Raw genomic sequence first — 24,152 nt, forward strand, 5'->3', positions numbered from 1 at the left:
CTATGATAATGTTCTTGATGGGATTGTAAGTATCCCTTTCTTAGATGTTCTTAAAAATTTCTATTAAAATTATATTAATATTTTAATTAATTGAGATCTATATTTGACATTTTTGTTTCCTTCCCTTCCCATTAAGAAACCACCCAATTAATGCTATGAGTGCTCTTCAAGAGGCAAATGAGATGTCATTATACCTAAAAAAAAGTCTAAGAAAGGAGCCCAAGTGATTCATAACAATAACAATAAAAATGAATCAAATGATCAAAAATATGATGGGAGGAACAAATACTCCAGGAATGATATGTCTATAGACTAAACTTTAAAGAAAATAAATTAAAGGACCAAATTTAAAACAATATTAATGACTTAGTACTCAATGAATTCAAATTGAGATGGATATTAAGAAAGACAAACATCCATAACTCAGTACATAATGAAGTTGAATATAGATGGATATTAAAAAAGACAAACACATCTAATACCCCCAATTCACTAAGAAATAACATTGAGATATGAAATTAACAACTTTATTTAGTTTCCATTTATGAGACACAACACTTGTGATTATAAAACACTTAAGATGAGACTATATACCTAAATTTTGGGAAACAATAAGTATGCAAAACTAAGATGGATACAAGGACAACGAAAATGATGGTCATATTAAGCAAGATCAAAATTATTGGAGATAAACAACCTCAGCCCCTAAGGTTAGTCATGAACATCATATATGGAAGACCAATAATTGTTGCAACCCTGCAAACTCGAGGATGGCTCATTCTAGATAATTTATGCAAGTTGGTAGAGAAACAACCATGCATGTTAAGTCAAATGTTTGTGACATATATTGATTTTGACTTGGAAATGGTGAAGTTATGACCTACTCATAATAACCCGCGAGCCTACACTCTGATACCATGTTAAGTGACCAATTCTTCTAAATGTTAGAATATGATCCTGGTAAACCATCCTCCTATTACCTTGAGCTTTTAGGAGAATTTGTCACTTAACATGGTATCAGAACTTAGGCTCGCGGGAGACTCGAGCTCGACTTGTGACCCCCAATATTCGGTACAATAAACTAGTCCATTTGTTAATATATCCTTCGCAAATGTTGATCTATAACTCGTTTAGCTTGAGTGAGTGCAATTTATATCATACTTGTTCGCGCAAGTCATTTCTTGCTCTCGCTCTAGCAGCAAGGAGAGTTCTGCAAGGTAATTGCGCGGGCCTTACTAGCTTTGCCTTGGTTGTACAACTACTAAAGCAAGGCTATTTTTCTATTCTACAGCTTAAAAATGGCTCCTAAAGCTGACTACGCAAGAGCTATGCTCATTTTTGTTAGGGCTCCTAAAGTTATTGAATTGCTCGGCTCCTAAGCTACTAAGCTATCTAGGATCCGCAATTCTTTGATATTAAATACCTCCCTAAGCAAGATAGTTGCTCCTCTCCTAAAGTACTAGCACCAGCTAATAGCAAAAGCAAAGCTAGTAGCCAGCCGCTGCTATCTCTTCCTATATAGCATAGCTTCCAAATAGCCCAAAGCTATTGTCCTATAGAGCTTCCATCCTCCCTACGCCAAATCAAAGGAGCTACCCATAAATGGGCTCTCGAGTGAGGGGGAATTTTAGAGTATGCAATTGTTAAGTGGCATCGTTGAGATCGGATAGAGTTTAAGAACTAGTTCTTCCTATTGAGGACATGGACGTCCAAGATGTTAAGTAAAGGTGATTAAAGATATCTGTAGATTGGGTCTTAATTCTTTTGGATCTGCATGATTAAAAAAGATGATTTCTATTTGGAATTTTCTTCAATGTCCTTGGAATGAGAATTTAATTAAATTTCTATAAATAACATAGATGTCCTTCCATGGATATCAAATGATATGCTCTGGATTATTAATCCCTAATAAAATTTTCCATGAAGAAGAATGCAGCTTTTAAACATGAAGTTGTAATCTCATAGAGGCCGGATTCATTGAGAAAATTAAATTCTTGAAATAGTTGGCTCACTGAGTGATGGTAAAGAAGGCAAATAGGAGATAAATGATTTTTGTATATTTCAGAAATTTGAATGATACACTCAATTGCTGATATTGTTAATAACTTTTTTTATGAATGACATAAGTGATTAAAGTCAAATATTGGTATCTTAGTATTGCATTTGCGCTATAGTACTATACATGTTTAGGTACTTAATAGAGGTTATTGAATAATATTTTTGAGCTTGTTATAGGAAAAACCATGAAAGTTTATGTGAATGACACCCTTGTTAAAAGTTTTAATAAGGCAGATCATATAAAGCAATTAGGTGAAGCATTTCAAATGTAATATTGTATCATAAGATGATGTTAAATCTAGATAAGTGTCCCTTAGAAGTGAGGTGCGAAAAGTTACTGGGACGTGATGAGTAACAGAATTAGAAGAATTCTAAACCAAGTGCAAGCCTCCAACAATCATTAATGCCTAGAACTTGCATACTTTGTGATCAAGTGGTATCAAAAACAAAAATAATCAACCATTCTTTATAGTTAGACTTCCCAATAATGAACAATAAAACCAAGTATGAGGATTAGTTGTATTGTTGTTGGGCAGACCCCGAAGTTAACTTTAAGATTTGAAAACATTCAAAGTTAGAGGTGGAAATTGGTCCGTGCCAAGTGATGAGGTTTTAATAGTTTACTATCATTTTGAGTTTCTAACAAAAAACTTTTACTCATCCAAATATGGAAAAACTATGTTTTATATATCCAAATTCTTTAGTCCCATGAAATGTATACTCATATAAATATGATGTGTGTTTGTGTGAGTGTGTATCATCAAATTCTGATACATCAGGTTCCTCCCTATATTAGGCAAGTATTCTATCTCCAGTACTTGCTAGTTATCATTCCAATAATAAACAACTTATGATTATCTCTTCTTCTTTAAACAGCTGCATGCTCCTTCACTCTCTTACTCGTTCTCTATATATATCATGTTTTGTTCAAAATGAAATCAATTTTCGAAAACTTTCCTTTGTTGTCATGAATTTCCCAAATAAACTGTTTTCCGAAATGTAATTGGTTTTGAATATATCTAGATACCTTCTCATGTAGTATATTTAAAATTTACCAAGACCCTTAATATGTAAATAAATCTTTGCATTCTAGGTTTTTTTCCATTACTTTCTGAGTATACCAACATTATATTGTTTCACCAAGAATTTTACGATATCTCATGTTCCCATGATGCATTGACATGGATATGATATACTTCGCTAAGGCAGGGCTAGCTAGCTATATAAATCCATATATATATGTCTTGTTTGCATATCTCATTTCTTCTGAGAGCATTCTTTTTTCTAATTTTCTGTAGCCCGTGAAATTTTGTAGCTGAGTAAGAATTAGTAATGGAAAGCAATGGGGGTCAAGCAAATGGAACAAGCGGTAGTTCATCATCGAAGAAAAGACCGAAGGAAAGTAGAGTATCAGGCAAAGAGCCTAATGTAAGACGAAGAGGCCTCAGTATTGCTGAGCTAGAGCGTATTAGATGTCAAAGTGAAATGGCGGCTGCTGGTGCTTCCAACTCCGCTGGTGGGAGTGTTGTTCCTAGCAACCTCCACGAGGTGCCGGTGTACTTTTTCACCTCCCCGGACCATCTACAAGTATAAATTATTCTCTTCATTACAATTCAGCAATATAATTATGAAATCCCTCTTTCAATTTTTTTTTTTTTTTGACTTTTTATGGTTAAATTTAAATCTGTGTTGTGTGTTGAGTAAGAATTAGATCCTTGTTTGTTGATCGATATCATCTATGTATGCGTTTCTTGTTTTTTGCAGGACGGTATGAGGTGCCCTAATCTATCATCACTACTACAACCATTCTTCCCACACGCTCCTGTGACTGCACCATCTGAGCCAGGTCCTCAAGGCCTCGTGGTAGTAAACATGCTGAATTTTTATTTTATTAATTAACTTAATAGTTAAAAGTCGGGTGCATTTGGTGTGAGTTGAAATTTATTAATCCTTTGGTTGTTTTTACAGGGGGGTGGTCCTCCAAGTACTAAGGTACGTCATCAACTCAATTAATTAAATAAATATGTACAAACAAGTATAACAAGTCTTTATGTATATATGTATCCTTAACTGTTTAAGGATATCCAACTTTGCTACAGATGAGTATGGGGAGTGAAGGTTGTGATCTCCAGCTTGGACCGAGTACAGGGTGCGTGTTCTTGGAAGCCAAGCCTTAATATATACAGTATTATTTCCTTGAATATATTTTGACATATATATTATGTAAATTTCTTCTTACTAATTATGTGCAAGGCCAATTATAGTAGTTCAAAATACACATTACTTTAACCGATTTGTACCTAACCCTAATTGAATTGACAGCGGGCCGAATCATGAGACCATAACAGACCAGGATGACTTAGAGTTCCGACAGCCAAACTACTTCACTAACCTCCTTCTAGCCGAAGATTCAGAGGTTTGTGTGTGTTTCTAGTACCTGTTTGTGATAATTGACTTCATGGGGTACTAAGAATGAAATGTTGTATGCATATATACCTGTCATTAAGTTCTTAATTTCTTTGTACAGGAAGAAACCGAACAGGACAACAAAAACCCTGAAACAGGTTCATTGGGCTCGGGGAGGTCTGCAACTACAGGATAAAGTATGAGGGTGGAACCCAATCTGGAGCTTCGACTTCTCTTTTGAGCTAAAATTTCGAACAATGTACCAAGAAGGAGATCTAGTTTACCTGAGATAGCTAGATTAATTGTATTGGTCCACAGTTAATTGTTGGTTGATGACTTCTTTGAACAACTTAAGTTTTAGGTGACTGCAGTTGCATCATTTAATCTGCACAAGCTTTTTAGAATGGCAACCAAACACATATATTTCTCCCTGGCTTATATATGGCATTGTTAAAATATAATATGATCCTGGTAATTAAGTCCTCCTCGTAACCCCTTGGGGTTTAGATGGATGGATTCTCATTAGAACTGAGACTCGCGGGAGATTCGATTCGACTCCCTCTAACCTCAATAATATTCTCATAATATATTATGAACATGGAGGCAAGTTTATGCCCCTGCGAACCCGTGATCCACTACCAACCTAAAAATGGGCTTTCGAGTGAGGGGGTGCCAGAGACGCATTTTTTTCTTAGATGGATGCCAACCCACACCATGTGGTTTGCTAAAATTTTCAAACCGCAACGTACCACGTTACATAAAAACCGTGTAAACCGCAACCCAAAATTTTGGTGCTCTGTGGTGCGATTTATACATTCGAAAAATAGATATTTTTTATAAAGACATAAATAAAATTGTAAATAAAATTCCAGTTCTAAGTGCGGTGTCGTGTTTATGCTAGTAACTTACGACGGAAGGTGGTCTTCTGTCGTAAGTTCGTTATTTTAATAAATTTTAAATTAATGTCATTGGACACATTTAAAAAATCATTTTGGACAATCCGACCGTACGGATGTGATTGTAATATACTAATATTGATTAAAATAAATCTTGAAAAAAATTAGCCTTTGATTTGGTGAGTGGATTTTGTAGTCAAATGCGTTCAAATTATTTAGTCTATAATCAAATACTTATTCAAAACATGAAACTATTTTTAAAAAAATTATTTTGGACGATCCAACCATACGGATGAGAACGTAACGTGTTAATATTCATTAAAATAAATTTTAAAAGAAATAGCCTTTTATTTGGTGTGTGGATTTTGCAGTCAAATGCGGTCAAATTACTTAGCCTTTAATCGAACACTTACCTGAAACATAAAACTATTATTTAAAAAATTATTTTGGATAATTCAATCGTACGGATATTATTGTAATGTGTTAATATTGATTAATTGTTTTAGAAAAAATTAGTCTTTTATTTGATGGGTGGATTTTTTTACTCAAATGCGAATATGTGATAACATTACTTGGTTTTTTATGGAATATTTACCCGAAACATGAAACTATTTTTCTAAAAATCAAATGGACATTTAAAATATAAATTATAGTTATTTTATATAAAAATATAAATATTTCCAATATATATTTTATATCAAAAATATATTGATTTATAATTATGTATGCTTAGTATTGATTTCATATTTTAAATCAAAAATATATTGATTTATAATTATGTATGTTTAGTATTGATTTCAATTAATTACATTTGTATGAAGATCCAACTGAGTATAGACTCTGATGAATTAAAACAACAGAACTGAAGGATATCACAGAGTTATATTATATGCGTTTCAAGTAGTTCAAGTAGTACATATTTTTTTCAAGTAGTTTAAGTGTACTCTTTGATTTTCCCAGTGCCTCATGTAGTACATATTTTCCTTTTATAAATCTGCTCAACTTGTTTTTACCTTGCAAGCTAACTGTTAATTTTCCGTGTTTTCTTAAAATTACATATCAGTGCTTTTACTGGAAGAAGAGAACACGAAAATCAGCTAACTCGGAATAGAAAGTTTGTTCCTGTTGTGATATAAGTTTTTATAGCACTAAAGCTAGCAGTTTATATTATATTACGACGCATCAAGTGTACTTTGTGTAATGTGTCATTACTATTAACAGCATGTTCCTGAGATGTTGCTGTGATAGAAGTCACTGAACCTACATATATATAATGGACCAAATGCTAATGAATTAACAAGAAACAACATAAACTCCATGGTCCCATGCAGCATCTGAGATGTGATGGCAGTGACAGCCGAACTTTAACAGAGACAGGGAGCAGTTTCCACACCATTGTCACTTCTTGATGAGTTCTTGAAGTTAATATACACATTATTTTAAAAACCTTGTTGCTTGTATAATTGGCTTCCACTTTGTTATGGATGTTTGTATAATTTAAGCCTTTTGCTTGTGTACAAATATTTGTTAGAATAATATTTAATGAAATAATGGTATTGCGGATTGATTAACTATGGTATGGCGGATTGATTCATTTGTTGGATTATTTCTAAATGTTTGTTATAGTAGTAAAAGGTATTGAAGAGGATTGGATGCGCGTGCTAGTTTTGGACCTATTTTGAATGCTATAAATGGCAGGAATACAGAAAATAAAACTGGGTTTTGCAATAGATAAATTTAAACTTATGACCAAAATATATGTCTGCGAGTTTAAGTTTTTTTCGGAACATGCGACGGACGTTCATAACTGACGAAAGTTTTGCAATAGATAAATTTAAATTTACGACCAAAATATATGTCGCAAGTTTAAGTTTTTTCCGGAACTTGCGACGGACGTTCATAACAGACTTCGTCAGTAGTTACTTTACGACGGAATAAATTGAAAACTTACGAGAGATTTATGCGTTGTAAGTTCTGTTATTACTTTAATGAAATTGTGGGTCCCTTCAGGTAGAAATTACGATGGATATTAGGTTTAATTTCCGTCGTAAATAACCTGTTTTGTTGTAGTGTTTTATAATAAATTTATATAAATATTTACCAATTTAGGGTTATGATAAATACCAAAATAAATTATAATTATGATAATAATGAAGATGTAAGATATCAATATTAATAAATTATTTTTATAAAATCTATGTACAATATTAATGCGCTTGATCAGTTGGAGTAGTATTAGAACTAATGTTAATTTATAATGTAATATTATTAAATATTACTTGAAAAACTTGAACATATATATAAATACACACACTAAGTGTGCACGTAGAGTTGGGCTCCTTGGAGACTATTTTATTTGAAGTATTTGAAGATCTTATTTAACACCCTTAGATTAAAACATGAATGACGGTAGATACGATAGACACGTAGATAACAATTTTAATCTCGAGATAACTACTATATATTGTACTGTATTAACATTTTATAGCTGCATTAAACTGACAGTTACCAATAATTTTCATCCTAAAATCTCTCCTCTAAATCATATCAAGAATCTTTAGTGATAAACACGTGTTGTAGAACAATTGCAGAACTAGGAGAAAAGGGTTGTAAAACTGTCGACAACTTGCACATTGGTGGGAAACAACAACAATAATTTCAATTTATTTACATGACAACATATGTAATCAACTAATTATGTAATTTTGATTGTTCTGTTGTCTTGATCGACATACCAGACTCTTCTTCGCGAATCACCATTTGTATAAAACAACCGAAAAATATAAAACTTAAGAGATAATCGTCGGGAAAGAAGTGGGAAACAAAAATATCATCAAAGAACAGCATAAAATATAAAAAAATTTGTTAAATTCCCAAAATATTTTAGATATAAAATATTTATTTAAACTCGTGTCAAAATCAGTTTTCAAATAAGAGGAAAGATATTAGCCTAATGTTGTACTAAAGTTTTTCTATTGAAGTAATTAACGGATGTGCATATTGTTTTATGTAAGTGGATTATTTGGTGAATGCTGATAAAGCATATATTTATATATGCTTTTATATGATTTTTATTCCCATAATTTTAGTATTTTGTAAATAATCGGTTTATTACTAATTGATTTTAAGTGTTTAATAGCAGGAAAATAAATATTCCTGAAGTTGGATTAAATCAAGCTTAATTGGGCTTAATTAGATGAAAATTCGATTTTACGGGCTACCTACACAACAAATCTTGTTTGGGCCATAACTTGAGTTCTGTACGTATTCAACAGCCCACGCGAAGATATCGGAATTTTCTACAAGTTTAGAGTGGGCCAACAATCAAAATCCCACTGGAGCAGCCCAGAAAATCAGCCTACGAATTTCTATTGAGAATCCAACCAGTTTTAGGAAAGAGGATTTGTTTTTCGAAGAAACCATTAAAAACACTATTATTATAAGCGTTTGTATCATGAGAGACATATTGAATATTGGGTATTGAGATAGAGGTAGAAAAAGCTTTCGGAGATAACTCGAGCAAAGATTGAAGGGATTCAGTCCAAGTTCGAGAGATTTCGTCAAGTTGTATTTTCTTACTCTTGTACTCTTAGTGACATGATTTCAGTTATATATATATATATATATATATTCATGTTTTCTTTAATTGTTATGGGTACTAATCCGAGGATTGGGGAGTATTTGTTCGCTTAATATGTTTGTTTGAGCTAATATTGTGATTTCTCTATCTATGCTAATCTGTCATTGAGCGCTTGACACAGTTATAGGAGTCGCGGACCTGTAATTGTAATTGTATCTGTAGGATTTATAATGAATCGGGAGAGGATTTATACTTCTTGTACATGATATGACAGACATAACTCAATTAATTAATCGGGAGATTATTTGGGGAGTTGTGAAATAGTAAATCCTTGGTTCGTGATAGCTTATAATTTGGTTTTGATTGATCATGGGAGTGACTTCAAGGTTTAATTATAGGTATTATTTTGTATCTTGGGAGAGAACATTATAATCGATAGAAGGATTGTTTTTAGCAGAGTAGAGAATCGTATATCACAATTGATTGAAATTCACTGTAGCCAGCAAAGAAACCTGATTCTTGGATTGCTTTTTCTCATCGTCAATTCACACACTTTAAATTGCTTTATTAGTTTAATTTAGTTGATAGTAAAATCACAACTTTTCTCAAAAACTTCTAAATAGAAAAGAATAATATACTCAGCTTGATATTGTATTTAGTCATTCCCTAAGAACGAACTTAACATAATTTCACTGCAACAAATGCCTGTCGTATTTTTTACCAAAAGAAGGATTTTATTAATTTTATAAATCCATCTCAATACAATTCTTCAATTCAATAGGAAAAGATCTCCTATTAAAAACTCCACCGACAACCATATTAGGACATCGTCCAATGAAATACAAAGAATCATCGTTTCCAGCAGTGAGTGTTCTGTTTGCATCCCGGTTATGTCTATAAGTCACAGGTTCATTTAAGAGCAAGGTTTGCCTATATCGGCCAAGCTAACTTGCCAAGGAATCACACCAATTATTTGTCATTATGGTGTTAATGATGCCCGTGACTGGATTGGATCATCTAGCGTGTAATTAAGTGCAACTTAGTCATCATTATTTTATTATGCCTTATGTAATTTATGCTAACATGTCAAGTTGAACACTAATATGTCAAGTTGATCCAATTATCCAAATATTTAAATAAATTTATTGTCCTTGCCAGATCAAGTTCTTGACAGAACTTCCCTATAAACTCATCATTCTGATTATAAACCTACACATCAAAACAAACACACTTCTAATCCTCGAACCAACACTAGCAATTATATTAAAGAGATGGGTTCTAGAAACACTGCTTCAGTAGCTCTATTTTTCGCCCTTAACATTCTCTTCTTTTCGCTAGTCAGTTCATGTGAAACTTGCCCTGGTCCTAAGCCCAAGCCGAAGCCAACTCCAACTCCAACTCCATCAGGAGGAAAATGCCCTAAGGATGCCCTAAAGCTAGGTGTTTGTGCTGATGTCCTAAAATTAGTTAACAATGTTGTGATTGGATCGCCACCTACACTCCCGTGTTGCAGCCTTTTAGAAGGCCTTGTCAACCTTGAAGCTGCCGTCTGCCTTTGCACAGCCATTAAAGCCAACGTCTTGGGGCTTAAGCTTAATATTCCTATTGGCCTCAGCTTAGTTCTCAACAACTGTGGCAAGCAAGTCCCAAATGGCTTTGAATGTACCTAGAGAACCTCAAAGGTTTCCGTACTTTTCATTGCATTATGCTTTAACTTTCTATCTGTTGTTCAGGTTTGGCTTTACCTTTAAAGCTTGGTTGGCTCTCTTGCTTATTTCTTCCTGGTATGATCGTTTGGTTGCGCGACTTGGAGTGACATCGAATAAATCTTGCGCATCTTCTGCAGTTTGATATAGAGTGAAAATAGGTTCTGTCTTTGTTTATTTCTTTGGTCGATTTGTGAAAGCAATGTTCTGTACTTCCCTGCTTGAAATACATTATTCTTTACTTTTCCTCATTTCGTCAACTCCAGTTTAGATAGATTCATATCAGACTTAACAACCCATCACATATCGGCCCAAAAATGCTAGCAATTAGTAGTATACATAGCTATTTGTTTATGCTTATAAAGGTCGTGAACACATAATTTTATCTAACCCAGATGTTACAAACACACCTTCTTATATACTCGACATCCTCGTCGAGCCCACGATCAAACTTACGAAACCGGGCAATGCCTTTACACTTCCTGCACGTAGAGGTCTTATCTGATTGTGCTTATAAAGAACTCAAACGCTTTTATCTAATTAATGTAAGATCAAACACTTTTTATTATTACCGATATGGGGCCAAAATTCCCCCAACCACAAAAGGACTAAAACTTTTCAAAATAATTATTAAAGTAGAAGATTCATTGGTTAATTAATATTTACTTATCAAAATATTAATTTATCCATGGTAGCTTCCATCTTTCGATTATAGAAAAAATCAACAAAAATGATTATTGTCTAGTACGCGAGAGAAGATACTGTGTAACAAAAAAAAGTAAGTCTAGAACATAATTCAAACACTTAGTTGTTGCATTAAGAGAGTGCAAAACGCCAGAGCGGTGAAGCTGACAAAACTTACAAGATAGATGCTAATTGATTTTCCTTAGTTGTATTACTGTAAGGTCTTGTTTTTATACAAGACTAGCCTTAAACCCGTGCAAAGCACGGGCGACTATATAATTTTGAATTTATTATATATAATTTAAATTGAAATATCATTTTATTAGTGTTTTAATATTGATGAATTGAAGTTTTGTTCAATTATATTCACTCTTATAAATTTAGCTTTAACAATATTTTTTTGTATTATAAATTATTAGTATAAATAATAAAATCTTTTTTATTTTTTAACTAAATATAAATTATATTTGAAAAAATAATGATGGAGTGTTTATCTTGTAGTACATCACATGTGTTTGTAATTTAAACTTTATAGAACTGTTTAATGATGTAAGACAAAAGAACTCTACATGTTGGACTCTAGAGACTTCTAGTTATAACGGACATGACCATACCAAAATTTTGTACGACTACAAATTATACCCATGTTGACTTATTATAGTATAGTATAGATTACAAACTTGTTACACAGCATTACAGCTAATAAGGCCCGGAAATCAGCCCATAAACTACAGAAATTAAGCCTAAATATCAGCCTCTAAATCATAACAATATCACCTACCACACCAGTGAATCTGAATAATATCACCCACCAGTCATGCCTTAACAATAGAGAAACTGAAAGCAGCACATAATTATGTGCACTGAAAGCTAGTAGGTTTGGCATTGAATAAATCTTGCGCATCTTCTGCAGTTTGATGTAGAGTAAAAGTATGTTTGGTCGCTGTTTATTTCTTTATGGTCGATTTGTGAAAGCAATCTTGAAAGACATAATGACATGTGGCGAGTTGTAATTTGAATGGATCCCATATATTTTTGCATCAACAATCTCAATTAAAACTATATTTTTGCATCAACAATCTCAATTAAAACTCATCACATCAATTGCCAACTTATGTACAAATTATATGTACACAATTTTATACACCAAGCATTACTCTTCTAAAACACAATTTTAATAACTACTCTTCTAAAACACAATTTTAACTTGTTTACTTTTCCTCATTTCGTCAGCTTCGATTTACATAGAACACCCCCTCTTATATGTTAGACCTCCTCATCAAGCTTACAATCAAACCTACGAAAGCGGACAATGCCTTTGCACTTCCATCAAGCAGAGGTCTTATTTGAATATTGTGCTTATATAAAAAAACTCAAAAACTTTTTATCTAATCAATGTAACATGCATATTATAAAGGTCCAAACACTTTTTATCTTATCGATGCGAGGCCAAAATTCCCCAACCATAAAAAGGACGTCTTAACCTTTTCAAAATAATTATTATTCAAATAGAAGATTCATTAGTTAATTATATAATATTTACTTATCAAAATATTAATTAATCCATGGTAGATTCAGTCTTTCGATCATAGAAAGAATAACAATAAAAATGATCGATTTTTTGTCTAGTACATAAGAGAAGATAATCTGTAGCCAAAAAAAACCAAGTCTAGAACATAATTCAAACACTTAGTTGTTGCATAAGAGAGTGCAAAACGCCAGAGCGATGAAGATGACAAAACTTACAAGATAGATAAACTGAAAGCAGCACACAATTATGTGCACTGAAAGCTAGTAGGTTATTTAGGGGAGAGGCGGGCATACAAAACCAGGTGGAGGAGTTTTGCCACATGTTGCTATCACGGAAAGAGCAAGGGGGAGAAATATATTTAGGTTTAGTAGCTTAAGCCTTATTGTAGTACATAGACAAACAGCTGCTTCTAGCTCAAGTAACCCTTGTAGCACTGGACAGCACACATTCTCCACTGGATCTCCTAACCCTACATGGACCAAACCTCCAAGAACGTCCAGGCAAAGCCCCAGTTTTAGAGCGTTTATCGGGCAAGTCGGCATCGAGGTTGGAGGCGGTTTAACACCTGGTACACCACCTCCCCCGGATGGAGGAGGGCCTGTATAAGGGGGATAGGTTGGTGTGGTAGGCGGCGGGATTATGACGGGAGGGTTGGTTATGGGGGGCATTATGATCGGAGGCATAATGATAGGCGGATTAACAACAGGAGGATTCACGATAGGGGGATTAACTATTATTGGTGGAGGCATGACAATTGGGGGCACAACAACCGGTGGCTTGTATGAAGGCGGCTTATGTGTAGGTGGCTTATGTGATGGAGGATTAACTGTAGGTGGCTTATGCATAGGGGGCTTATGTGTAGGTGGCTTATGTGAAGGTGGTTTATATGACGGCGGATTATGTGTAGGTGGCTTATGAGAAGGCGGCTTGTGAGAAGGCGGCGAGCCTTTAGGGCTCCCGCCTTTTCCATGGTGCGGTGGATTAGGGTGATGAGAGGGTGGGTGCGGTGGCTCACAGTAGCCACAAGCGTAGATTGGAGGTAACGCCATTAACATGCAAATAATGCATATGAAAAACATGGCAGAAACTTTCGAACCCATGATTCACTTTAGGGTTTCGAAAGGGTTTTCTTTGTGGTGGATGATGAAGTGTAGCCTTTCGTGGGAATAATATAGCTGAATTTTATGGTTAACCCGTGAAGCTAGATGATAAGGATGGCAATGTTTTGCATTATTACTTAGAGGACTTGAAGAAATTTATGAATCTCATTATCAATTTGGATGTTTCTCGCTACTTTACGAACCTCGATGCTCCGCCCGTGAGTGTTTAAGATCATCCGTGAGGTTGTGTTTACATGCATTAATTTTAGAGTGGATAATCTAGAAAGATAATTAGCTAGTAGTCTAGTGTGGGGTACTTAATTAATCTCGGCTTCTTGAGTCTTCTAATCTCTCTAATTTTGTGTTTCTTTGGATAAACCAATTTGAGTGCATAAATTTGTGTAATGTATGATCTGTCTGTCTGATAAATTGTGCATAGATTTGAGGTCTCTAGTCTGAAAGACAGCCAAGCATGGGGGTGTCACTTGTCAGGTTTGTCTTGTTGCGATTTCTGTTGGCTGAAAGTGGGAGAAAGATGGTATAGCTTGGTTGAGTTTCCTGTTTAAGTGTGTATTCGTGTATTCGCACATTATAGATTGTACTAGAGTACAAATAGATCATGTGAACTGCTGAATTGTGATGAGATCCATAAGAAAAGTGAACGACACCTGTCGAATATATTCGGCTTGTCAAATTCACGTAGCTTAAATGATTAATTACTTCGAATGTACTACAAGATTTTCTTCTGATTCGGTTGCTACGATCTGGACAGTCTCTACAATAAAGACATCCTGTATCGCATAACATCTGTTAATTCCACATTAATATGATATTGTCTCTTCAGTATGTCATCAAACACACATGAATTTGTTCTCGACATGACCACACACCCACAAATTTGTTCCTGAACTCTTGGCAGAGCTCCCTGCAAAAGACTTCATACTAAAGGATCCTTCCAATATGAGACTTGGGTTAACACCCACTCAACAATATCCCCGAAATTGAATATTATTGATCTCAAATTTAGGATTGATTTGTGATTGGTGCTGAAATAATTCCTATTTTCTGATTGGTTAACTGTATGTGTGATAAATTTAATAGTAGGAAAATTGAAGAATAAATATTATTAGTCTAAAAGTTATGGATAGCATCTGATTGTTACTAAAATAATTCCTATTTTATAACTGATTAACTGCATATTATAATAGACTCACGTATCATAATAAAATATATGATTATGTTGAATTTAAAAAAAAAAATATTAATGAAAATATATTATTAAAAGAGTAATGATAAGGTAGTTTAACAAGGTAGCCAAAGGGGTTTTATATTTCAGGGAAATCATGAGTTCAATTCAGCAAAGACACTTCAGCTGATGTCCTAACTTAACAGGAACTGAATTGAAGAAGAGAAATGTTTTTCATTTAGAAACCGAGTCGACACATTCACTGCTTTATTTTCATTGCTAACTACATCATTGGTTTAACTTATGAAACCAACTCTCGTGCCAACTTCGTTATATTAGACATTTTACCAAATCACTATATAAATCAATGGGAATGAGGACAACTAATAATTGGAATAGTCAGCCCGTGAGTGATTGTTACACATTAGTTAATATTAGTGTCAACTTGTATGATGGTCTGTAGTGATCCATTCATATTCACAGTTCAGACAAAGTGAAGTTCATCATTTGGACCTTGATCTTTCACAAAACCGACTCAAACCTTATCTACCTTTAGACTGTGTCTAGGTATCTTAATTCCACCATTTATTCTTCTACCATTCAAGCTTGAGTTCTAACTTTTGGGCATGTAATTTAGGCAAATGGAAAACAAGATCAATAAACTACATCACTGAATAGTCATTAGTATATGTCAAAAAGTAGCCAGTGGAACTGAATATGAAAAACATGAGCCTTTTATCAATTCCCAGATAAACTGCAGTTACCCCGACACCTACGATCACTAATATTGAACAGGAAAGTCTCATCTCCTATGCCCCGATATCATTATGCCACAAAACTTACTCTTCCATTTAAATCAAGAGTTTGAATCATGAGTGAGGCTGGCATAATGCATGTACTAATATGTCTGCAATTGGTCAAAATAAGTAAGATGAAATTAACACCTTTGCAAAAATACACAAAATGCATGACAAGCACTTTTGATCAGGCTGATTCGGTGAAAACATACAACACTGCATAAGAAACTTGTGACAAAGCGAATTCGTTGGATATTAATTTGTGACTGACATTTCCATTATTTGATTATTAATAAAACACTAAATGCAAACAAGAGGCGGCACATGAGAGAACGGTTTCCGCTGCTTTCGGTTGTAAAAAGGTGCTCTATGGTTCTCCACCAAGCTCCACTCTCAGATTATCATAAGGATAAACCTTTGGCGTCTGGTCAAAATAGAAGGGAAAACTATCATCAATTCAAGCTCTAGAAAACTGAACAAAAAAATATTAATCAAAACAACAGACGAATGTAGTGAATTTAAAAATAAAACAAGTATGGGCAGTTTCTCGTGCAAACATGAATAATATCTTGTTTCTCTAAACCCCAACATCACTTCTACTTTTCAATCTGTCAGATGCTTTTTTACATTCTCTGTAAAGAAGTACATAGAGCAAGTGAGAACATGTTCTAAAAAGTTGAAGTAAGCCCATATTTTTCTTAAAGTGCCAAGTAAATTCTGCCTCTGGAAAGTTATGAAGGTCTAATCAAAAAATTAAAAAAATTGTAAGACCAAAAGTGTAAAAACCAACTTGCTATTTCTGGACACTTGCAAGAGAATACTGTAAAATCCAAATCTGACTTTCATCTCTATAAGTATAGGAAACTTTCAGTAAATTTAGTGACGAGTACACTTCTTTTGTTACACAAGTGAATAATTATATGCTAAACTAAAATAAACATCATCTTCTTTTATTACAGTAGTGAATAATTATATACTAAACCCAAAGAAACATTTACTAAAAAAAGAGATTTCTTGGTTTCTCGTAAGTATGATCAACCTAAGGCTCTATTGCTATACAACAAAAAGTACAGTTACTACTAGCAGATATGTGGTAGCACAAACATGGAGAGGGCACATAACTATTGTAAGAAAACTATGACAGAATCTATTCTACTTGGACTCAGGCTATGGGTATGGGCCATTTCAGTGTTATTAGAAGCGCACATATGCGCGTGCATATGCGAGATGCGAGATGCGATACGCCTTCAATGATGCGCTCGCTTTTATGCACCTTCAATGATGCACTTATGTGCAGTTCAAAAAGCGCCAGGTAGGTATGCTTTTGTGACGATGGATCATTTTTAAAGGAAACCGAGTCAAAAAAAACCATACACACCTTTATAGCAGCCGATACAGATAGATACAAACCAGATATACATAAAAGAATCAAAGATACTGAATGAGAGACAAAGATTCAACTCATCTTATATGCTTTTTGCATATAGATATACACACATATATAAATACACATATGTTGTATATACCTATTTACATCTACATACAATTTTTGTATATATACATACTATTTGAGAATGATGATGATGAAGCAGACTACATTGAGGATCCGAATCATATTAGTCAAGGGGATGATTTTGTGAATCTTGATGACAAAGAGGAAGAAGAATAAGGACTAACTTTGCATTTCTCCGTTACTTTGACTTTAAATTGTTATGCTTTAAATCTATATGATGATGAACTTGGTTGTTTTATTAATTAAATGCCTTCTTACTTATAAATTAATAAAATATACATTATATGCCATTCAGATATGTATATTTGTCTTCGATGAATCCACATGTTTCGCGTTGCGCTTATGCTCCAGGGAGCCTTTGCGCATATGGCGTTTTATAACACTGGTTGCGTTCCTGAACTCGGTTTTCAGAGCGCAGCAGAAAACCATCACAAGATCAAATGTGCGCTAGTCCAATACGTTTGGAGAGTAGCTATCGATTTACAAATATATTCTCATCTATACTGATAGACTAAACTTTATCACTTGAACATGTCAACTTTCCAGGATGATCAAACTGTATCTGCAAATCAGTTACATTGTACCCACAAAATTTCCCCCTCAGATAAATTGAATATGTTAGTTGTTTTAGCTTGTCTCACAGATAGTATTCCACTCATTAGAGAGTCTGCCAAGTCAGAAAGTGTTTAGATATCAGAACATCAAATACTCTATGATTTGCGCGAATTAATTACTACATACATAAAATTAATACAAGAGAACAAAATAGTAAAATCATTTTAAATCTGTGTCAATATTAATGTTTAAGCTATCATTGATTAATGTATATACTTGGTGCTTCATTTCTGATTCCGTGCATGGATATGAATATTTCTCATAAACCCAAACCTGCCCTGCATTAGCAATATGTAAATGATAGAGACTAATTAAACTTAGATTGGGCTGCTAGAAGTGGTGAGATCTAAGTTACCAGCGCTCTTAGCAAAGTCTGACACCTTTTTAGCAACAAAAATCCCACAGGCAGCAAGTGATAACATAATTAAATTAATGATCACTTCATAATCTTCCATTAAGCTGTATGCATACACCTAGACTTTATCCTGTGAAGTTACTTATTTGTCTTTGTCTAAAAAATCTCCAATTGGAATTATGTTAACCAGCTCTTAAAAGATGGGATTCCTGTCTCTGACAGATTATATACAAAGTATATTTAGCGAGGGCATGGCTCTTGACACACAACCAACGATAATGCCCAGATAAGCAACCACTTCACATACGTAGAATGTAATCTAGACATAAACATAACGAAGTACAGAATCCAGAAATTCCTAAGCTGCTAAGTGCCTGTTTGTAAGAGCTTATAAATGATTTGCCACTTATAGTTTAGAAGTTACAGGTAATAAAAATTGATCAGTTTTATCAAGTTAGATATAAGATATTATATAAACTGACAAAACATAAGTTAGACAGGGAATTCATATCAGTTGCTTATCCTGAAAGCCAGACAAAACTACAAGGAATAGAGACTCCATTACAATGACACTTTAAGTATTAGGAGTAAAAGTTTAAAGAAGGCAAGAATGTTGAGAAGGCATTTGATTTGGATATTGGGAACACAACAAAGGTGATTTGGGACCAAAAGTGGGGATTGTGCTCATATTCACAAAAAAAATTAAACCACCCGGGGCATCAATTTCAAGGGAAAGTTAGCTATATAAGGAAAGAGCCATCTAAACCAATTTTTTGATTTCAGATAACATTATATGGATAAAAGAAAAAGATGACTCGAATTTTCAATTGGAGCAAGCATGTTGATATCATTTGTAGGATTGTTTCTCATGCATCCTGTTAATTATGCTACCTATAATTCGATTGAACACAAATTTTGCTCCTTAAGTTATATTCACGGACATAGTGAACATGATGCTCTCTTAATAATCAATTATCTTGATTGCCAATTCTCACCAACTGTTCTTAAAACTTGCAGACCCCCAGACAAAATAATCCCATCATCTATCAGCAAAAGCATTTCATTGTTATACATGGATAGTACATTTATAGTGTTTGTGGACAACAGAGATGCAAATATTCTAGGATCTTTAACTAGCCATAAAATACTGACTGGCATCCGGAACATGTAATTTTATTTGTATTTTACTTTGTTGTGGTGATACGTGTGGCTCCAATTTGAAAAATGAGTAGCGTTCCGAGAAGGTACTATATAAATCAACACTATGAAACTGTGACTTTTAGAAATGAGCCTAAACATTTACGAATTTCATTTTCAAAATATAGGAACCTCTGTTTCTGAACGCAAAATCACCACCTCTGTTCCTAAAAGTATATTATGCATTCAAAGTACATAGATCTTAAGCAACCTCTCCTCACTTGAACACACAAAAAAATAACACAAAATCACACTCCAAGAAAATGGCATACCCCTGAAATTCAAAAATGCATTCAGCACCCATAAAAAAAAAACTAGTTACTATTCGAAAAGAACTTACATATGGAATCTTAGAGGCCTTGTCATTCAAAACAGCCATAAGCCCAAGTGACGCGAAGAAACTCAAACCTCCACATAACCAAGCCAGTGCTTCATACTACAAACACGATAAACAAAAACCGCAAAAACACTTAATTAAAATCACACCAACAAACTAATCCAGCCTCAAAATCGAAACAAAAAGAGTAAATCCAATAAAATCAACCTTGCCAACAGTATCCGCAATCCGATCAATACAAGGCTCGGGAAATGCAGTCCCATTGTCCCAAGTAAGTTCATCATTCATCGAAAGCTAACAAAACATCAAATTAATTCCAATTAGGGTTTCAACAAATACCCAATTATAATTTTTTCGAAGTTATAAAATATAAAACTAAAAAAAATATATTTATATTTATATTTATATAATTGGGGAAGAGATTACGGGTTTGTCGGGGACGATGTGTTTGCCGACGGGGAGACCCATGCCTGACCGGAAGCGAAGAGATGAGTTGCTAGAACGTGAAACGACGCCGCTTGATGCCATGATACGAGACGCCACGTGGCTTAATCTACCTGCCATTTCAGATTCTTCTTCAATTTGATGTCAATTGCTAGCTTGTTCTGGGTTTTGAGCAAACTTGTTGTATCCAATGTCCAACAATTTGAGTTTAGCAGTAGATCTTGCCAATACGACACCGTTAAATAATCATGTGGTATAAAATGCAATTAACCCGAAATGGTCACTAAAGTTGAGCCCAGTATTCGATATAACCCGTTTTATTAAATTGGTTGCCCGTAATTTATGACTTACCAAATCTAATCTAATAATATAAAGGGTTCGAATTTAGATAACTTTAATTTATTAATAATTAATAATTTATGAATTATAAAAAATATAATGTTAATAATAAAAATGATTTATGAATTATTATGTTTTATTGATAATTTTTATTAAAAAATTAAGTGAACAATACGTGAATCCAAGCTCAGCTGGTCGGATGTATATACATATATGCCCATAAGGTAAGGGAGAGCAAAGTGCGGATCGGTGCGATTTTAGTATAAAACCGTAACCGAAATCGCAAGCCTTCGGTTTTTAAAATTGAAAACCGAAACTGAAACCGAATCATCAGATCGGTTTCAGTTTCAAAAACCTTGGATCAGTTCCACTCGGTTCGGTTTCGATTTTAAAACTGCAAGAAACAAGGTTATAATAGAGTAGTAATATAAGGACCTAGACTCCAGAGTTCGGTGATATCTGTATTATTCTAAACTAGATTCTTAGTTATCACAGTTCATCATAGCCAAAATTTACAAGCACCTGCTGCAGATGGTGCCCCTTCCTCTTTTGAAGCTCTAGAGGAAGAGAAAGATGCCTAATAACAATAATCTTCTACTGTATTGCAGCAAACAGACTAGTATAAATATCTATAATTAGTTTTAACTAGTTGAGAAGCCGCGCGTTGCGGCGGTTTATAAAAATTATATTAATGATTCAAATTAATATATGTAGAATAAAATAATTTTATGACTGTCTATAAAAAGTATATTAATGTTTCAAAATTAATATTTATATGATAAAATAAATTTTATATTATAAAAATCTTGATATAATACCAATACTAATATATAAAATTGTAAAATTGGATTATAATTCATGGTGAAAAAATGAAAATAAGTTTATACACGTAATTAACAATTTAAAGCATGACGAATCTTAATTTTATTTGTGTTTTTTTTTAAAAGTAATCATGATCTTACATTGTCACCTTCCTCCGATTTTTTTGGATTGATTGTGCACAAAAAACATCTAACTTAAATCTGTGAGATAGCGGTCTATAATTACCTTTGCTTATAACAATTTTTATTTTTTAATACTGTATAAACAGTCTTCACTTAAAAGTTGCTTGAACGGAGCAAACAGATAATGCATGAATAAATTTTCCTGTATACAAAGTAAATCATATAAAAATTAACAACAACAAACATGTCCGATGAACAAAACAAATATTATAAAAGTATAACTAACAAACATACATTACCAACAGTTAATTTATTGATATCATCCATCAATATCATGTCAAGACTATATTATTTTTCTGTGTTTGGATTTGTCGACATCGTTGCAGAAGAAAGCACCACCGTGTTAGAAATCGAGCAAGAGAACTACCACAAGAGAGAGGTAGGGTTGTGGTATTGAGAGAGGAGGTTGTGTTTAGATGATCTGAAACCCTACAATCTATAGGGTATTTATAGGTGCAGAAAGACTTGTGTGCTACTCTTTCCCATAAATAAATAATCTGAAACAAAATCAGATTAAAACTTTCAAGCTGCTATATTCCATAAATAATCTGATACAAAATCAGATTCTGAAACTTGCTTCTAGTATACCCGAAACTAAAAAAGATAGTTCTAATTTTTGATATTTTTTATCCAAAAATTCCAGAAAATTAGAAAAATAGGATGAAGCGATGTGAGAGGCGCCACCTACACGCCCCTCGCTTCTCATTTATATAAGTATACTAGATAAGAAGCCGCGCGTTGCGACGGCATATAAAAATTATATTAATGATTCAATATTAATATTTGTAGAATGCAATAATTTTGTGGCTGTCTATAAAAAGTATATTAATGATTAAAAATTAATATTTGTAGGATAAAATAAATTTTATATTATAAAAATCTTGATGTAATACCAATACTAATATATAAAATTGCAAAATTGTAATTCATGTTAAAAAATGAAAATAAATTTCTATACGTAATTAACAATTTAAAGCACGATGAATCTTAATTTTATTTGTGTTTTATTTTGAAAAGTAATCATGAATGTAACCTTCCTCCAATTTTTTTGGATTGATTGTGCACACAAAAATCTAACTTAAATCTTGTAACAACCTTTATTTTTTAATACTGTATGAACAGTTTTCACTTAAAAGTTGCTTGAACGGAGCAAACAGATAATGCATGAATAATTTTTTCATGTGTACAATGTAAATCATATTAAAATTAACAACAACAAACATGTCCCATGAACAAAACAAATATTATAAAAGAATAACCAACAAACATACATCACTAATTAATTTATTGATATCATCCATCAATATTATATCAAGACTATATTCTTCTTCCGTGTTTGGATTTGTCAACTCCCACATAGCAGTCTATAACTAACTTTGCTTGCAACAACCTTTATTTTTTTCAATACCGTATAAATAGCCTTCACTTATCGTTACAGAAGAACGACACCACCGAGTTAGAAATCGAGCGAGAACTATCACCGTAGAGTTATGGTATTGAAAGAGAGTATGTTGTGTTTAGATAATCCAAACCCTACAACTTATAGGGGTATTTATAGGTGCATAAAGACTTGTGTGCTGCTCTTTCCCATAATTATATAATCCGAAACAAAATCAGATTAAAACTTTCAAGCTGCTATATTCCACAAATAATCTGAAACAAAATCAAATTCTGAAACTTTCTTCTTATATATCCGAAACTGAAAAAGGTAGTTCTAATTATTGATATTTTTCATCCGAAATTTCTAGAAAATTAGAAAAATAGAACGGAAAGATGTGAGAGGCGCCACCTACACGCCCCTCGCTTCTCGTTTATATAGAAACAAAATCAGATTAAAACTTTCAAACTACTATATTCCATAAATAATCTGAAACAAAATCAGATTTTGAAACTTGCTTCTAATATATCCGAAACTAAAAAAGGTAGTTCTAATTTTTGATATTTTTCATCCAAAAATTTCATAAAATAAGAACGCCTCTCGCTTCTCCTTTATATAGAAACAAAATCAGATTAAAAGTTTCAAACTACTATATTCCATAAATAATCTGAAACAAAATCAGATTCTGAAACTTGTTTCTAATATATCCGAAACTAAAAAATGCAGTTCTAATTTTTGATATATTTCATCCATTCAAAAATTCCTGAAAATTAGAAAAATAGAACGGAGCAATGTGAAAGGCGCCACCTACACGCCCCTCGTTTCTCCTTTATATAAGTATATTGATCGATGATGATTGATTTTGTTATGTTCAATATTAGTTTCAAGCTTTAATTTGGCTATAACCTCCTGTTACATTGCTTGATTTACTGTCAAACTCATTAGAAAAACCAAAACAACATAAACTTATATAACTAATATACATTTAAGTTTTTATTTGTAATATTTAAATTTTATATAAATTAT

The 24,152-nt window shown here is 33.2% G+C and overlaps 3 protein-coding genes across 3 annotated transcripts; 1 reads left to right on the forward strand and 2 right to left on the reverse strand.

The window, feature by feature from the left end:
• Positions 1-10,077: 10,077 nt before the first annotated feature.
• LOC108197652 (14 kDa proline-rich protein DC2.15-like) lies at positions 10,078-10,897 on the forward strand. Its single transcript, XM_017365327.2, has one exon. The coding sequence runs from the start codon at positions 10,212-10,214 to the stop codon at positions 10,608-10,610; it is 399 nt and encodes a 132-aa protein (XP_017220816.1). The 5' UTR covers positions 10,078-10,211; the 3' UTR covers positions 10,611-10,897.
• A 2,110-nt stretch (positions 10,898-13,007) lies between these two features.
• On the reverse strand, positions 13,008-14,197 carry LOC108197474 (repetitive proline-rich cell wall protein 1). The gene has a single exon (XM_017365108.2). The coding sequence runs from the start codon at positions 13,959-13,961 to the stop codon at positions 13,134-13,136; it is 828 nt and encodes a 275-aa protein (XP_017220597.1). The 5' UTR covers positions 13,962-14,197; the 3' UTR covers positions 13,008-13,133.
• Positions 14,198-16,060: 1,863 nt separating this feature from the next.
• Positions 16,061-20,683, reverse strand: LOC108197302 (NADH dehydrogenase [ubiquinone] 1 beta subcomplex subunit 8, mitochondrial). Its single transcript, XM_017364884.2, has 4 exons — positions 20,388-20,683; positions 20,169-20,255; positions 19,965-20,060; positions 16,061-16,368 (listed from the first exon to the last, which is right to left on the reverse strand). Exons 1-4 carry the CDS (start codon positions 20,523-20,525, stop codon positions 16,312-16,314), a joined length of 378 nt encoding a protein of 125 aa, XP_017220373.1. The 5' UTR covers positions 20,526-20,683; the 3' UTR covers positions 16,061-16,311.
• Positions 20,684-24,152: the final 3,469 nt, after the last annotated feature.

The sequence above is a fragment of the Daucus carota genome, chromosome 8 (assembly GCF_001625215.2).
Source record: "Daucus carota subsp. sativus chromosome 8, DH1 v3.0, whole genome shotgun sequence".
NCBI classification, from domain to species: Eukaryota; Viridiplantae; Streptophyta; class Magnoliopsida; order Apiales; family Apiaceae; genus Daucus; species Daucus carota.